This window comes from Argopecten irradians, chromosome 6, assembly GCF_041381155.1.
Source record: "Argopecten irradians isolate NY chromosome 6, Ai_NY, whole genome shotgun sequence".
NCBI classification, from domain to species: domain Eukaryota; kingdom Metazoa; phylum Mollusca; class Bivalvia; order Pectinida; family Pectinidae; genus Argopecten; species Argopecten irradians.
The window spans coordinates 41,117,603-41,137,247 of NC_091139.1; the positions used below are offsets into that span (position 1 = coordinate 41,117,603).

The 19,645-nt window shown below is 38.8% G+C and overlaps 1 protein-coding gene across 1 annotated transcript in view; it reads right to left on the reverse strand.

Moving 5' to 3' along the window:
• Nucleotides 1-48: 48 nt before the first annotated feature.
• The window catches only part of LOC138325902 (trimeric intracellular cation channel type 1B.1-like), a 34,199-nt gene continuing 14,602 nt past the window's right edge, over nt 49-19,645 (reverse strand). The window contains exons 3-5 of the mRNA XM_069271911.1: nt 6,862-7,046; nt 6,158-6,245; nt 49-5,250 (exon numbers count right to left, since the gene is read on the reverse strand). Of these exons, the coding sequence (XP_069128012.1) occupies nt 4,947-5,250; nt 6,158-6,245; nt 6,862-7,046 (577 nt within the window). The 3' untranslated portion in view covers nt 49-4,946. The remainder of the gene's footprint in view (nt 5,251-6,157; nt 6,246-6,861; nt 7,047-19,645) is intronic.

Below are 19,645 nucleotides of genomic sequence, written 5' to 3' on the forward strand. Positions count from 1 at the left end.
TATATTACTATCTGAAAGCTTTAGGTGATATAGAACACAAGTCAATCATCGGTTTTTTATCTCCTGTTTATTGAGAGGAATTTCATGATTTACAGGAACAAACTCTCCAGAATTAACTTTATTGTAAGGGGAAAATAGACACACCTCTTTCTCCTGTCTAGTTTCAGTACACACATCAGCCAGGTGACAAATATACAACAATTACAACCTAAACAATACACAGGGCTACACCATACTAAAAACAATTCGGTGCTGACCTTCACTACATTTATATCTAAATTTAAAAAAAAAATAATCATTCATTATATATACACATGTACATAAACTCAATTATGAAGGGTATCAGCCAGAGCAATATGACCCAGTATATATATATACAGGGTTATCATAATCAGTCTTGATCATGCCAACCTGTACATAGGGTTATCATAATCAGTCTTGATCATGTCAGCCTGTATATAGGGTTATCATAATCAGACTTGATCATGTCACTCTGTGCATAGGGTTATCATAATCAGTCTTGATCATGTCACCCTGTACATAGGGTTATCATAATCAGACTTGATCACGTCACCCTGTACATAAGGTTATCATAATCAGACTTGATCACATCACCCTGTACATAGGGTTATCATAATCAGTCTTGATCATGTCACCCTGTACATAGGGTTATCAACAGCATCCCTGATAATGTTACCCATACATAAGGTCATTAGAAGTTTACAATAGGTATTCTCAGTCAGTACATTAAACGTCTATTTATGGCCATCACTTCTCAGTGACATACGAAAGGCACCGGCACAACAAAATATACAATCCTGAAATCTGCTAGAAGATTGTTTGTAACACACTTAATATTGTAGAAATTATTTTAAAATGCTGATAAACAAAAACAAAAAGACTATAGCTGACCATTACAGTACAGCTGACTGCAGCATGTTGACCATTACAGTACAGCTGACTGCAGCATGTTGACCATCACAATACAGCTGACTGCAGCATGTTGACCATCACAGTACAGCTGACTGCAGCATGTTGACCATCACAGAGCAGCTGACTGCAGCATGTTGAACATCACAGTACAGCTGACTGCAGCATGTTGACCATCACAATACAGCTGACTGCAGCATGTTGACCATTACAGTATAGCTGACTGCAGCATGTTGACCATTACAGTACAGCTGACTGCAGCATGTTGACCATCACAATACAGCTGACTGCAGCATGTTGACCATCACAGTACAGATGACTGCAGCATGTTGACCATCACAGTACAGCTGACTGCAGCATGTTGACCATCACAGTGCAGCTGACTGCAGCGTGTTGACAATCACAGTGCAGCTGACTGCAGCATGTTGACCATCACAGTACAGCTGACTGCAGCATGTTGACCATCACAGAGCAGCTGACTGCAGCATGTTGACCATCACAGTACAGCTGACTGCAGCATTTTGACCATCACAGTACAGCTGACTGCAGCATGTTGACCATCACAGTACAGCTGACTGCAGCATGTTGACCATCACAGTACAGCTGACTGCAGCATGTTGACCATCACAGTACAGCTGACTGCAGCATGTTGACCATCACTATAGCTGACTGCAGCATGTTGACCATCACAGAGCAGCTGACTGCAGCATGTTGACCATCACAGTACAGCTGACTGAAGCATGTTGACAATCACAGTGCAGCTGACTGAAGCATGTTGACAATCACAGTGCAGCTGCCTGCAGCATGTTGACCATCACAGAGCAGCTGACTGCAGCATGTTGACCATCACAGTACAGCTGACTGAAGCATGTTGACAATCACAGTGCAGCTGACTGCAGCATGTTGACCATCACAGAGCAGCTGACTGCAGCATGTTGACCATCACAGTACAGCTGACTGCAGCATGTTGACCATCACAGAGCAGCTGACTGCAGCATGTTGACCATCACTATAGCTGACTGCAGCATGTTGACAATCACAGTATAGCTGACTGAAGCATGTTGACCATCACAGTACAGATGACTGCAGCATGTTGACCATCACAGAGCAGCTGACTGCAGCATGTTGACCATCACTATAGCTGACTGCAGCATGTTGACAATCACAGTATAGCTGACTGAAGCATGTTGACCATCACAGTACAGATGACTGCAGCATGTTGACCATCACAGTACAACTGATTTTTTTACATTGATCACTTTCATTATAACAATACACCTGATACATTTATGTTTTGTTTATCGTGTATCATTCACACACTCCACATATACACAGGATACAATGATGAATATTTATATCTTCATGCAAACAAAACAGTTGGTAAATACCAGAAATTAAAATCACTAATGACTAGATTCTGTGAAATAAACATATCTTAAAGTATACATTAGACAAGCAATTTTATAAATACATACAAATTTGAACTTATTGAAAATCAAACAAGGGAGGAAACCGAATGGGAAGAAAATACTACATACGGTTAAACAAATGGTTACCATTTATGTCTAATTTTCACTGCAAAATAAGAAAAATCTTTTTTCTAGCTGATAACATTTGCGTATGAAAAAAGAACAGAAAGTCTTTTATATGATAGTCTCTATGGCTCAATCTGAAAAGTCTATGTTTCACACAAACTATGATAGATAATACAGGAACAAATGCAAAATATGCAAGTCAAATTTACTTGATATCAATATTGAAAGTAAAAATTATCTGATTTTATTTTAATAGGCTCCAAATGTTTATTGAATGGAACAGGTTTTTGTAATGTTTATTTAATATAAAAGATCTGTGACCTGAAAAGTTGAATTGTAAGTTACTGCCAGTAGTAAATCATTACAATACCAATAGAATACACTGTAATTCATAATAATGTATAATAATTGTATTGCAGAAAGAGATTATACATCAAAGAACAATTGGATGGGGCGTGAAGGTAGCATAGTATAAAAAAGGGTATTTATACCATTTTACATAGAGCACTTTCAGTTTACATTATTTGTTTCAAACCACATATACACTACAGATTGTAGACACCATAGCAACATGTTTAATATAAGTCTCATTAATATACAATCTGCACATATTGTCAAGTCAATTGCGACTTTGCATATTGAAGAATTATCTGTCCTTGCAAGTAGGTATTCATTGTTATGTTGTGTATTTGCGAGCCCAATGTCAAAAATGATATGAATTTCTCTCATAAAATATTGATGTCACTATCAATACCTTCCTGTAAGGGAGACAACTCTAAACCTGGCAAAGTAGGACAAAGCAGTTCTGTACTAGATTCAACAACACCCTCACTGACAATATAGAGACTAGTTTCTATTTTACTTCCAGAGATATAAAGCAAATACAAATGCTAAATGGATGGCTGTTGATTTGTATTTTTCATTCTCACATAAAGCCAATTGAAATGTTTATGGCATATACTACTAACTACATGTGCATCTACCACTTTATGTTGCTATTCTCAAGTATAAACATTACAAAAAAGCTGTGGTTTATATCTACACCTTGCTAATTGATAATGGATAGTAGGATAACAATGATTTTAAAAACCTAAAAGCTACAGTATTGACAATGACCAGACTCACAGCATACGTTACTACACCAGACTTCCATCTACACAGGTTTGGGGTGAGCTACGGGATGGTTGGGAATGTTTTCTGCCTATTTCTTAAATACCAGGGAGTATAAAATATTAACTCAAAAAACTTATTTATATAATATTTAATATAATTTGTCAAATGGCTTCTTTCATGATACAAATCTTAGAGAAGTCAACAGCAATGATTGTATTAAGCATTTTGAAACATAGTTTTTGCAAGCTAATACATCATTTTTTCATACAAGATGAAGTTAGGACAGATTTTTCAGCTAGTACAGCAAGCATATATGTTTTGTTCAGCCTCATTTCTGTGATGGAACGTTTACCACAAAGACACTTACTACAATTCCCATAGAAAAGTGTGGGTGTGTCAAAGCACTACTCTATTGTGGCCATCCGCACAGTAAGTAAAACAAACAGCCTCAAATCTTGTATGCACAAATCACTGGTAACTGATTCAGATCTCATTAAATGAAGGAACAGACTGTCTGCAGGAATAACTTCCTTAAGGCATTATAAATATACAATAGGTATTATCAAGTATAGCAGCTGGGGTTATGATCAAAGAAATCTTTGGTGAATCAATCATATAAAAATATATTTTATTGACTAATTGATCAATAATTACACCCTAGTGTGAAGAATGACAGCTACTTAAACTACCAAGTACAGGTACAATATACCGGTAGATGATTAACAATAGTCCACTTTTGATTATCAAGCAAAAAGATACAAGCGTTTCTATTATTTAAAAAACAATTCTGTGGTATAAAATGATGTTCATCAGATCTACATGTTTTCATAAGTTAATGTGCTCAAAAATCAGTAATATGAGAAATTAATATTACATAAAATATGTCAACAGTAGATTTCTATGCAGATACTAAAGTTGTCACAACATGAAAATTTTCAAATTCTTACAGAAAAAGATGATTACTAGTGTATGGCAATTTTCAGTTGGTATAAATTCTTTCTCCGAGTCCGGACAGCTCCAATATAACAAGAATGATATAATGAATCCTTTACCAAAAATGACATATTTTAGGAAATTCCTTTGTTACAAAAGGGAGCACCTGTGAGGGGACTCTAGTCAGGATAATGCTGTGTTTCTTCTCAATCTGTGATCATCCTTGTGGAAAATAAATGCAAGGATTTTGATAAAAATTTCACAGATAAGAAATATACGACAATTTAATGCCTGTTCCCGAAAGACAGGTTTTTTGCATTTGACAAAATGCACCATGTCTCCTTTATGTTCCCCCCGTTACCATTGACTACGTCCCTTTTGCAGGCCCAATCAGTAATCAGTTATTGATACACTTATATTGATTATTTACAGAGCTTAATCCTTTTTCTTGTCCTCTTTACTCTTGATCGGGATATCATTCTTGTTCTCCTTATCTTCCTCCTTCTTCTCGGATGTGACGGCCCTCCTCATCGCGTCCCACATACCTCCCATAAAGATGGCACAAAAGAGGTTCTCGAATGGTGCGAACGGATCGTGGATGCCCAGGAGTAGGGCGGAGAGCTTGAAGTACACAAAGAAGATGACTATGCCGAAGTAGATCAGAGGATGAGGTGCCGTGATGTAGTTGAGCCGCTCAAGCAAGAAAACAGACGATGCCACGATACAAGCTTTGGTGACGCTGTAATATGTACCATAGGACAGTATTAGTAATTAAAGCATGCTGGTCATGATTTGTCAATTTTTACACTAATATTTTATAAAACATCTACTGTAGAGCAAGGAATTCAAACATGGAACTTATTAACAGCCATGTACATATGTAATCAAGTGAAGTCCTAAAGAAATACAAGAGACTAAGTCATATCCGGCCCTTTTCGAATAGTTTTGAAAATGAGATTGAAGGCATCCACTTGACAAGAACCTTTTAACATACTAAGTATACAAAATTTTTGGTTCCTGAATAGCTTCAAAACCATTACCTTGCACGATATTCAGGCTTGGTGACCCACAACATTGCTAAATAGCAATTTTTGTTGAAATCAGATAATTTTAAAATTTTGAACCCCTGTGAGACCTGGGCTCACATCAGCCATCTTTACCAGATTCATCGTATCCATGCTATTCAGTGTCCCCAAAACCATATACCAATATAGCTGAAATAAGCCATAAATTCTCCAGGAAAAATTCAAAACTTATTACACATATGCATACTATCAGCTACTTCCATGGGCAATTTCAAAATCATAGACCTACTGGTTTTGGAAAATCTATGGAAACCAAATGATGAATAATGGACAGAAGAAGAAAGACTGATAGACACAGATACAGTGAGTGCTCTCCCAATTCTACAATTGCTTTGGTTTTATTAGTTTAACATCCTATTAACAGCCAGGGTCATTTAAGGATGTAGCATTTTTTTTTTTGGTGGAAGAAAGTCAATGTACTCAGAGAAAAACCACCAATCAGCAGTCGGTACCAGACTGGGTGGAGGACTTCTGATAATATGTCTTGACTTCTTAGCAACTTGGCCACTGCAGGGCTCTCATAAATATACCAAATATAACAGAAATTCCAGGAATACTTACAAAGATGGTTGTAATAGCTCATTGGTGCCGGGGATCCACAAACCTCGCACCAGCCGTTCAAAGTTCTTCATAAACCCACTTCCAGCACCTGGTAAAGAACACAAGGATTATTGTACTGTATACATATGCAATATATGCAGAAAACAGTGATTGCTATATATATATCTACATAAATGTAGTAATTTGAATTGAATTTCAACAAATGTTATTGCAAATAAGATGCTAATGGATTTGGCATCAGGCAAAGCCTATATTAGCCATCTCCATGTAGTAATTTCATTTAAATCACTTATACGTATGATTGAATCATAGATCCATATATTTTCACTTGGTTACATACAGGGGCCACTTTCTTCTTGAGGAGTTGATGGCTCTTTTTATAACACAATATCCACTTTTTGATACAAGCCCATTCCAATTATACAGAGGGGAACCCGTTTAATCGGAGAATGATCCCATTTATGGTACATCCAGCCCATAACCTGATTATATCTATCAGATTCTACCAATATTTGACAAATTTCTTGGAAAATGACTTGCATCTTTGACAGTTCCGATGACAATGATTATAATGTAGCTGTTCGGGTAGAGCTTACCTTTGACAGTTCCAATGAGTATGATTATAAAGAAGGCATTGGGGTAGAGCTTACCTTTGACAGTTCCAATGAGTATGATTATAAAGTAGGCATTGGGGTAGAGCTTACCTTTGACAGTTCCAATGAGTATGATTATAAAGTAGGCATTGGGATAGAGCTTGGCAGTATGGATGACAGCGTGGTAGACTTTGTGTGCTCGTTGACATTCCTTCAATGCTGCCACTACTAACTTACAGGGGAGGAACTTCCCAATCTTATAGACAATGTCAAATGGAGAATAGAAGATTAGGTACCTGAAATTATAAGAAAATCCTCATCAGTAAACAGGAAAAATTCAATTTCAAATGTAGTGTGTAACAATAGGTATTGTATCATCATTTCATTTTTCTCCCATACAATGCACATTGACTAGTCAATTTTGATACTGCAAATATTGCAAATGAATTTCAAATCTGAGTACATGTATATATATATATATATAGGGTCACCTAATTCATTGTGGCATTATCTTGTCAATGTCATTAAAAGCACCAACAGATCTACCATATTTCAATGCAAATAAGATCCCCCTTAAAACACCAAGATCTCTATTAGCACCACTAATATCTACCTAAAGCTGTAGGTTTGTCTGACCATATCTACCTACAACTGTAGGTTTGTCTGACCATATCTACCTACAGCTGTAGGTTTGTCTGGTCATATCTACCTACAGATGTAGGTTTGTCTGATCATATCTACCTACAGCTGTAGGTTTGTCTGACCATATCTACCTACAGCTGTAGGTTTGTCTGGTCATATCTACCTACAACTGTAGGTTTGTCTGACCATATCTACCTACAGCTGTAGGTTTGTCTGACCATATCTACCTACAACTGTAGGTTTGTCTGACCATATCTACCTACAGCTGTAGGTTTGTCTGGTCATATCTACCTACAGTTGTAGGTTTGTCTGACCATATCTACCTACAGCTGTAGGTTTGTCTGAATTACTCATATCTACCTACAGCTGTAGGTTTGTCTGACCATATCTACCTACAAGCTGTAGGTTTGTCTGACCATATCTACCTACAGCTGTAGGTTTGTCTGCATATCTACCTACAGCTGTAGGTTTGTCTGGTCATATCTACCTACAGCTGTAGGTTTGTCTGACCATATCTACCTACAGCTGTAGGTTTGTCTGGTCATATCTACCTACAGCTGTAGGTTTGTCTGACCATATCTACCTACAGCTGTAGGTTTGTCTGGCCATATCTACCTACAGCTGTAGGTTTGTCTGCATATCTACCTACAGATGTAGGTTTGTCTGGCCATATCTACCTACAGCTGTAGGTTTGTCTGGCCATATCTACCTACAGCTGTAGGTTTGTCTGGCCATATCTACCTACAGCTGTAGGTTTGTCTGGCCATATATATCTGACCATATCTACCTACAGCTGTAGGTTTGTCTGACCATATCTACCTACAGCTGTAGGTTTGTCTGGTCATATCTACCTACAGCTGTAGGTTTGTCTGGTCATATCTACCTAAAGCTGTAGGTTTGTCTGGTCATATCTACCTACAGATGTAGGTTTGTCTGATCATATCTACCTACAGCTGTAGGTTTGTCTGGTCATATCTACCTACAGATGTAGGTTTGTCTGGTCATATCTACCTACAGATGTAGGTTTGTCTGATATATCTACCTACAGCTGTATCATATCTACCTACAGCTGTAGGTTTGTCTGACATTTTACAAATTGAGTATGTCTATATATATATCTAGGTCACCTATTCATGTAGGTTTGTCTGTCATATCTACCTACAGCTGTAGGTTTGTCATGGTCATATCCCTTAAACACCAAGATCTCTATTAGCACCACTAATATCTACCTAAAGCTGTAGGTTTGTCTGACCATATCTACCTACAGCTGTAGGTTTGTCTGACCATATCTACCTACAGCTGTAGGTTTGTCTGGTCATATCTACCTACAGATGTAGGTTTGTCTGGTCATATCTACCTACAGATGTAGGTTTGTCTGGTCATATCTACCTACAGATGTAGGTTTGTCTGATCATATCTACCTACAGCTGTAGGTTTGTCTGATCATATCTACCTACAGCTGTAGGTTTGTCTGGTCATATCTACCTACAGATGTAGGTTTGTCTGATCATATCTACCTACAGATGTAGGTTTGTCTGACCATATCTACCTACAGCTGTAGGTTTGTCTGGCCATATGGTCATATCTACCTACAGTTGTAGGTTTGTCTGACCATATCTACCTACAGCTGTAGGTTTGTCTGGTCATATCTACCTACAACTGTAGGTTTGTCTGACCATATCTACCTACAGCTGTAGGTTTGTCTGACCATATCTACCTACAGCTGTAGGTTTGTCTAGCCATATCTAACTACAGCTGTAGTTTTATCTGGTCATATCTACCTAAAGCTGTAGGTTTGTCTGGTCATATCTACCTACAACTGTAGGTTTGTCTGGTCATATCTACCTACAGATGTAGGTTTGTCTGGTCATATCTACCTACAGATGTAGGTTTGTCTGATCATATCTACCTACAGCTGTAGGTTTGTCTGGATCATATCTACCTACAGCTGTAGGTTTGTCTGGTCAATCTACCTACAGATGTAGGTTTGTCTGGTCATATCTACCTACAGTAGGTTAGGTCATATCTACCTTGTAGGTTTGTCTGTCATATCTACCTACAGCTGTAGGTTTGTCTGGTCATATCTACCTACAGCTGTAGGTTTGTCTGGTCATATCTACCTACAGTTGTAGGTTTGTCTGACCATATCTACCTACAGCTGTAGGTTTGTCTGACTTTATCTACCTACAACTGTAGGTTTGTCTGACCATATCTACCTACAGCTGTAGGTTTGTCTGACCATATCTACCTACAGCTGTAGGTTTGTCTAGCCATATCTAACTACAGCTGTAGTTTTATCTGGTCATATCTACCTAAAGCTGTAGGTTTGTCTGGTCATATCTACCTACAACTGTAGTTTTTATCTGGTCATATCTACCTAAAGCTGTAGTTTTATCTGGTCATATCTACCTAAAGCTGTAGGTTTTGTCTGGCCATATCTACCTAAAGCTGTAGGTTTGTCTGGCCATATCTACCTACAGCTGTAGGTTTGTCTGGCCATATCTACCTACAGCTGTAGGTTTGTCTGGCCATATCTACCTACAGCTGTAGGTTTGTCTGGCCATATCTACTACTACAGCTGTAGGTTTGTCTGGCCATATCTACCTACAGCTGTAGGTTTGTCTGGCCATATCTACCTACAGATGTAGGTTTGTCTGGTCATATCTACCTACAGTTGTAGGTTTGTCTGGTCATATCTACCTACAGATGTAGGTTTGTCTGGTCATATCTACCTACAGCTGTAGGTTTGTCTGGTCATATCTACCTACAGCTGTAGGTTTGTCTGGTCATATCTACCTACAGCTGTAGGTTTGTCTGGTCATATCTACCTACAGATGTAGGTTTGTCTGGTCATATCTACCTACAGATGTAGGTTTGTCTGATCATATCTACCTACAGCTGTAGGTTTGTCTGACCAATCTACCTACAAATCTGTAGGTCATGTCTATATATATCTACCTAACAGCTGTCACCTAATTTTGTGGCATTATCTTGTCAATGTCATATTAAAAGCACCAACAGATCTACCATATGTCGGTCATATGCAAATAGATCCCCTGCAATCTACCAAGATCTGTAGGTTAGTCTGGTCATATCTACCTAAAGCTGTAGGTTTGTCTGACCATATCTACCTACAGCTGTAGGTTTGTCTGGTCATATCTACCTACAGCTGTAGGTTTGTCTGGTCATATCTACCTACAGATGTAGGTTTGTCTGGTCATATCTACCTACAGCTGTAGGTTTGTCTGGTCATATCTACCTACAGATGTAGGTTTGTCTGATCATATCTACCTACAGCTGTAGGTTTGTCTGATCATATCTACCTACAGCTGTAGGTTTGTCTGGTCATATCTACCTACAGCTGTAGGTTTGTCTGGTCATATCTACCTACAGCTGTAGGTTTGTCTGGTCATATCTACCTACAGCTGTAGGTTTGTCTGGTCATATCTACCTACAGTTGTAGGTTTGTCTGGTCATATCTACCTACAGCTGTAGGTTTGTCTGGTCATATCTACCTACAGCTGTAGGTTTGTCTGATCATATCTACCTACAGCTGTAGGTTTGTCTGACCATATCTACCTACAGCTGTAGGTTTGTCTGGCCATATCTACCTACAGCTGTAGTCTGGTCATATCTACCTACAGCTGTAGGTTTGTCTGGTCATATCTACCTACAGCTGTAGGTTTGTCTGGTCATATCTACCTACAGCTGTAGGTTTGTCTGGTCGTATTGTTGCATATCTACCTACAGCTGTAGGTTTGTCTGGTCATATCTACCTACAGCTGTAGGTTTGTCTGGTCATATCTACCTACAGATGTAGGTTTGTCTGGTCATATCTACCTACAGCTTTAGGTTTGTCTGGTCATATCTACCTACAGCTGTAGGTTTGTCTGACATATCTACCTACAGCTGTAGGTTTGTCTGTCATATCTACCTACAGATGTAGGTTTGTCTGGTCATATCTACCTACAGATGTAGGTTTGTCTGGTCATATCTACCTACAGCTGTAGGTTTGTCTGACCATATCTACCTACAGCTGTAGGTTTGTCTGGTCATATCTACCTACAGCTGTAGGTTTGTCTGGTCATATCTACCTACAGCTGTAGGTTTGTCTGACCATATCTACCTACAGCTGTAGGTTTGTCTGGTCATATCTACCTACAGCTGTAGGTTTGTCTGGTCATATCTACCTACAGCTGTAGGTTTGTCTGGTCATATCTACCTACAGATGTAGGTTTGTCTGGTCATATCTACCTACAGCTGTAGGTTTGTCTGGTCATATCTACCTACAGCTGTAGGTTTGTCTGGACCAATATCTACCTACAGCTGTAGGTTTGTCTGGTCATATCTACCTACAGCTGTAGGTTTGTCTGGTCATATCTACCTACAGCTGTAGGTTTGTCTGGTCATATCTACCTACAGCTGTAGGTTTGTCTGACCATATCTACCTACAGCTGTAGGTTTGTCTGGCCATATCTACCTAAAGCTGTAGGTTTGTCTGACCATATCTACCTACAGCTGTAGGTTTGTCTGGTCATATCTACCTACAGCTGTAGGTTTGTCTGGTCATATCTACCTACAGATGTAGGTTTGTCTGGTCATATCTACCTACAGCTGTAGGTTTGTCTGGTCATATCTACCTACAGCTGTAGGTTTGTCTGGTCATATCTACCTACAGTTGTAGGTTTGTCTGGTCATATCTACCTAAAGCTGTAGGTTTGTCTCGTCATATCTACCTACAGCTGTAGGTTTGTCTGGTCATATCTACCTACAGATGTAGGTTTGTCTGGTCATATCTACCTACAGCTGTAGGTTTGTCTGGTCATATCTACCTACAGCTGTAGGTTTGTCTGGTCATATCTACCTACAGCTGTAGGTTTGTCTGGTCATATCTACCTACAGCTGTAGGTTTGTCTGGTCATATCTACCTACAGCTGTAGGTTTGTCTGTCATATCTACCTACAGCTGTAGGTTTGTCTGGTCATATCTACCTACAGCTGTAGGTTTGTCTGGTCATATCTACCTACAGCTGTAGGTTTGTCTGACCATATCTACCTACAGCTGTAGGTTTGTCTGATCATATCTACCTACAGCTGTAGGTTTGTCTGATCATATCTACCTACCTACAGCTGTAGGTTTGTCTGGTCATATCTACCTACAGCTGTAGGTTTGTCTGGTCATATCTACCTACAGATGTAGTCATATCTACCTACAGCTGTAGGTTTGTCTGACCATATCTACCTACAGCTGTAGGTTTGTCTGGTCATATCTACCTACAGCTGTAGGTTTGTCTGGCCATATCTACCTACAGCTGTAGGTTTGTCTGGCCATATCTACCTACAGCTGTAGGTTTGTCTGGCCATATCTACCTACAGCTGTAGGTTTGTCTGGCCATATCTACCTACAGCTGTAGGTTTGTCTGGTCATATCTACCTACAGCTGTAGGTACTACAGCTGTAGGTTTATCTGGCCATATCTATCCTACAGCTGTAGGTTTGTCTGACCATATCTACCTACAGCTGTAGGTTTGTCTGGTCATATCTACCTACAGCTGTAGGTTTGTCTGGTCATATCTACCTACAGATGTAGGTTTGTCTGATCATATCTACCTACAGCTGTAGGTTTGTCTGGTCATATCTACCTACAGATGTAGGTTTGTCTGGTCATATCTACCTACAGATGTAGGTTTGTCTGATCATATCTACCTACAGCTGTAGGTTTGTCTGACCATATCTACCTACAGCTGTAGGTTTGTCTGGTCATATCTACCTACAGATGTAGGTTTTTTCTGGTCATATCTACCTACAGATGTAGGTTTGTCTGATCATATCTACCTACAGCTGTAGGTTTTGTCTGATCATATCTACCTACAGCTGTAGGTTTGTCTGGTCATATCTACCTACAGCTGTAGGTTTGTCTGGTCATATCTACCTACAGCTGTAGGTTTGTCTGGTCATATCTACCTACAGCTGTAGGTTTGTCTGGTCATATCTACCTAAAGCTGTAGGTTTGTCTGGTCATATCTACCTACAGCTGTAGTTTTATCTGGTCATATCTACCTACAGCTGTAGGTTTGTCTGGTCATATCTACCTAAAGCTGTAGGTTTGTCTGCCATATCTACCTACAGCTGTAGGTTTGTCTGGTCATATCTACCCATATCTACCTACAGCTGTAGGTTTGTCTGGTCATATCTACCTACAGCTGTAGGTTTGTCTGGTCATATCTACCTACAGCTGTAGGTTTGTCTGACATATCTACCTACAGCTGTAGGTTTGTCTGGTCATATCTACCTACAGATGTAGGTTTGTCCTGGTCATATCTACCTACAGATGTAGGTTTGTCTGATCATATCTACCTACAGCTGTAGGTTTGTCTGGTCATATCTACCTACAGCTGTAGGTTTGTCTGGTCATATCTACCTACAGCTGTAGGTTTGTCTGGTCATATCTACCTACAGCTGTAGGTTTGTCTGGTCATATCTACCTAAAGCTGTAGGTTTGTCTGGTCATATCTACCTACAGGTTGTCTGCTAGCTGTGTGTTTTATCTGGTCATATCTACCTACAGCTGTAGTTTTATCTCGTCATATCTACCTACAGCTGCAGTTTTATCTGGTCATATCTACCTAAAGCTGTAGGTTTGTCTGGTCATATCTACCTACAGCTGTAGGTTTATCTGGCCATATCTACCTACAGCTGTAGGTTTGTCTGGCCATATCTACCTACAGCTGTAGGTTTGTCTGGCCATATCTACCTACAGCTGTAGGTTTGTCTGGCCATATCTACCTACAGCTGTAGGTTTGTCTGACCATATCTACCTACAGCTGTAGGTTTGTCTGACCATATCTACCTACAGCTGTAGGTTTGTCTGGTCATATCTACCTACAGCTGTAGGTTTGTCTGGACCATATCTATCTACCTAAAGCTGTAGGTTTGTCTGGTCATATCTACCTAAAGCTGTAGGTTTGTCTGGTCATATCTACCTACAACTGTAGTTTTATCTGGTCATATCTACCTACAGCTGTAGGTTTGTTGGCATATCTACCTAAAGCTGTAGGTGTCTGTTACTACAGCTGTAGGTTTGTCTGACCATATCTACCTACAGCTGTAGGTTTGTCTGGCCATATCTAACTACAGCTGTAGGTTTATCTGGCCATATATATCTACCTAAACTGTAGGTTTGTCTGACCATATCTACCTACAGCTGTAGGTTTGTCTGGCCATATCTAACTACAGCTGTAGGTTTATCTGGTCATATATATCTACCTAAATGTAGGTTTGTTCCATATCTACCTACAGCTGTAGGTTTGTCTGGCCATATCTACCTACAGCTGTAGGTTTATCTGGCCATATATATCTACCTACAGCTGTAGGTTTGTCTGGCCATATCTACCTACAGCTGTAGGTTTGTCTGGCATATCTACCTACAGCTGTAGGTTTTTCTAGCAGTACTAGAATCCCTGTATATATCTCCTGTGCAGGAGTCTAGCCAGTACAACTTAAGACAGCTGCCATGCCAGTAAGGTGTCAGTCATTCATTACACTATAAACATGTACACACTGTCCTCGGACTACATGTGTTAGTGCAACAAACACCAACTACACAGTATAAGCTCTTGTGCACCACTTTATGGGGTCCCTAATATATATACATGTTCAGCATTTTACTGCATCTTCACATCACCCAGCAGCTTTCGTCACATATATTACACCAAAGTGTACAGTGAGTCTTATGTCATCGTGATGTGTTGACTGTTGCTATGGTACAGATGGGCCACACACACTCTGGTAATGTATTTGAACCTTGACTTCATGTAAAACAACTAGTTTCCTGACTCAGTTAAACAGTACACGAAGGTCAAAGGTTACAGTGTTAAATCTCATTCATTTCCACATAACACAAATCATATGCACGAAAAAGCTTCAGCATTGTTCACTATTTATTGTATAAATGACCTTGACCTTAGAGAATTAATTCACAAATTTTTCATACATCCTAGCTATTTTCTGATGATCAAACTCAAGCCCTTGTGTCCTGTACAAAGTGACCTTCACACTTACATCCTACATAATTATATAATGAATGACCATGGAATGTCCTGTTATATTAATGACCTTGACCTTTAGCTGAGTACATTTCACACTAACTTGATTAAGGATGTGTTTGATGTATATTGACACAGACATTAATAAGAACAATCAGACGAAGGGCAGATGTAGGTAGCAACAGACAGAAATCACAATAAATTACATTGTACATTTAGGCTTCACAGATACTGACCAAGCCTTTGTGTACCTTATGTTGTATACACTTGCATTTGTCAAGAAGTTATTGACACTTTGATGGACAGAGGTCAGTAAGATCTGTCTACCAAATTTATATCACCTGGAGTTTTATAAAGGTAAGAAGACATGTGATAGACATCTGTAGCTTATCATACTGAACAGACATTATAGACCTTCTGACAGGTAAGGTGAATAGAAGTGAGTAATATTTCAATAGACCTACCATATTCTACTTTATAATGACACAAAAAGGTAGAGAAACTTAGTCTACTTAAGGTACATTTAAAGATGTTCCACCGCCGACAGAACATAAACAAATACCCATTATCTGAACAATAACTGGGGTTTACTCACGTACAAATGAATGTCTATTTAACACAAAAATAATATAAAATAATTTGTTTTGCTTTTTGGTGGATGTGCAATCATTTCATACATGACATAGTGTCATGGACTTTTTTTTGTGATACAGTTAATTATTTTGAATATTTTTATTTTGAAATAAAATAGGAAGCTCAAACTTTTCAATAGTGGTAATGGTGTAAAGTAAGAAACTTTTGTAACTGAAAAAAGGTACTTTATTGATCTGCTTGTGTTTTTGATAAAGAAAAAATATCATTCATCAGAGATGTAGTATCTTCAAAAAGTATTGCACAAACTTCAGCAAAAATCAATTTGCAAAAGAAATAAAATACAAGAGATCCCAGAGGGATCTTGGCGCCCACCAAAGAATGATCTATGTCTGACAATGGAAAGAGGGATCTTTTCCCTGCTTTTCAAATGTTTTAAAACACACTACCTATAAAATTTGAGACAGATCGCTATAGTACTTTCTAAGAAATAGTGGTAACAAATTTCAATAATGAAATCCAAGATGGCGGCCGTGCCGCCATCTTGTTGACCTATCAGTTACAAAATGCAATAGGCACAACTAGGGCCCTAGGGGGACATACATATAGAATTTGAGAAGAATCCCTTCAGTACTTTCTGAGAAATAGCAGTAACAAACTTTAACTACCAAAATCCAAGATGGTCGCCTGTCGGCCATCTTGTTGACCAATCGGTCCCAAAATGCAATATGCACAACTAGGGTCCTAGGGGAACCTACATATGAAATTTGAGAAAGATCCCTTCAGTACTTTCTGAGAAATAGTGGTAACAAACTTTAACTATCAAAATCCAAGATGGCCGTCTGTCGGCCATCTTGATGATCGATCAGTCCCAAATTGCAATATGCACAACTAGGGTCCTAGGGGAGCCTACATATAAAATTTGAGAAAGATCCATTCAGTACATTTTGAGAAATAGCGGTAACAAACTATAACTACCAAAATCCAAGATGGCCGCCTGTCGGCCATCTTGTCGACTTATCAGTCCCAAAATGCAATATGCACAACTAGGGTCCTAGAGGAATCTACATATGAAATTTGAAAAAGATTCCTTTAGCACTTTCTGAGAAATAGCGGTAACAAGAATTGTTAACCGACCTTAACTATCAAAATCCAAGATGGCCGCCAGGCGGCCATCTTGTTTTTCCGATCAGTCTCAAAATCTGTATGGCACAACTAAGGACCAAGGGTACCCTCCAGGTGAAGTTTGAACGAAATCCCTTCAGTAGTTCTCAAGAAATATTGATAACAAACTTCAACTGCCAAAATCAAAGATGGCTGCCTGATCAGCCTCAAAATCTGTATGGCACAACTAGGGACCAAGGGTACCCTCCATGTGAAGTTTGAACAAAATCCCTTCAGTAGTTCTCAAGAAATATCGATAACAAACTTCAACTGCCAAAATCAAAGATGGCTGCCTGGCGGCCATCTTGTTTTTCCGATCAGCCTCAAAATCTGTATGGCACAAATATGGACCAAGGGGACCCTCCATGTGAAGTTTGAAAAAAATCCCTGCAGTAGTTTTTAAGAAATAGTGAAAACAAGCATTGTTTACTGACAGACGACGGACGACGGACGGCGGACGACGGACCACGGACCACGGACGCAGGGCGATTTTAATAACCCACCATCTGATGATGGTAGGCTAAAAATGGTGCCTATCTTCAGAAAGCATTATCAGACTATACACACATAAGATGAGCTAATTGTATACATTGATAATATATTATCTTGTTGACCTTTTCCCAGTGAAAACAAAACAATATAAATCCACATTTACAACACCAGAGCCATACCTCTCTCTACAGGTATGTGGTGATACATACAACATGCTTGGTCTGATAATTATACCTGAACATATATGTATCACTTTAGTTCATGCTCACAGAATTTAAATGTACGAAATGATCCATCAAATACGATTCAATAAATAGTTTCAATTAATTAATACTAATTATCAGTTATAAGTTTACATACCCCTGTGCCACTGAGAGAAATTTACATTATAGTATAAAAAGCAATCGAGTAAGCAACAAAATTAAAATTAAAATGTTGCTGAGGTGTATACACTGTACTAGGTAAATAATGAATTAATCAAAATGAAACTCAGAGGAAACTTTCCCAACACCCCAAAAAATGTTTCACATTTAAAACTTTCTTACCGATTCACAAAACAAACAAGAGATCCCAAAGGGATCTTGGCGCCCACCAAAGAATGATCTATGTCTGACAATGGAAAGAGGGATCTTTTCTCTGCTTTTCAAACTTTATTTCATACTATATATGAAATTTGACAAAGATATTTTCAGTACTTTCTGAGATATATAGCAGTAACAAACTTCAATTTTCAAAATCCAAGATGGCTACCTGTCAACCATCTTGTTCAACGATCAGTCTTAAAATATCATATACACAACTAGGGCCCTAGCGGAACCTACATATACAATTTCAGACAGGTTGCTTTAGTACTTTCTTTAAATAGTGGCAACAAACTTCAAATATCAAAATCCAATAGGTAGGCTTGTCGGCAATCTTGTTCACTGATTAGTCCGAAAAAGCAATATGCACAACTACCCCTTGGGAAATGTGCACATAAAATTTGAGACAGATCCCTTTGGTACTTTCTGAAAAATAGCTGTAACAACCTTCAATTCTCAAAATCCAAGATGGCGGCCTGTCGGCCATCTTGTTCACCGATCAGTCCTAATATCAGCTATCTTAAATATGTACAACTAGGGCCCTAGGGGAACCTACATATACAATATGAGACAGATCTCTTCAATACTTTCTGCGAAATAGTGGTAACAAACTTCAACTATCAAAATCCAAGATGCTGGCCTGTCGGCCATCTTGTTCACTGATCGGTCCCAAAATGCAATATGCACATCTAGACCCCTAGGGGAACCTCCACATGAAATTTGAGACAGATCGCTTTAGTACTTCCTGAGAAATAGCGGTATTTTATTCTGTTTTATTCTGGGATACATCAAAGCTGCAAAATTGTAATGGTCACACAATGGATTTTGTTATTTTTGTTTCCATTTATAACTCTAGACCTAAATTAAAATATTGTTTGTTTGCCCTCCTCCGACCGACCCATTATAATCGGCCCGACTCAAAAAATTTTATTGAAATATTCTAGTGAATTTTTTTTTTATTGTCGTGTAATTTCCAGTGCCGCATGAAAACCTTTGATGAATCGCGGTATAAATTTTTGTTTCGCCTCGTGATCAATTTTGACAATCGCGGTAATTTTCCAATACTGGGTCTTTGATACGCTTTCATTATACGGACAGTTTCATTGAGTATTCGAAGCGCCTAAATGATTTGAATCCACACACGGCGCGGCAAGATGTCAGAGACCGCAAAGTAAAAATCTAAAAGTTCAGATGAAAATCTGGTAACACTGTGTTGTACGGTGAAATTTATCGATCATAATAAAACTTCTGATACAACAAGTTCAATCCTACGCAATAGGATCCTAGAATTCTACGAGGATGACACATGGGGTGACGTGTTGGACGAGATTTTCAACTTGGATCCATCTCGATGTCCGTCCCCACCGGGGAAAAGCGATAC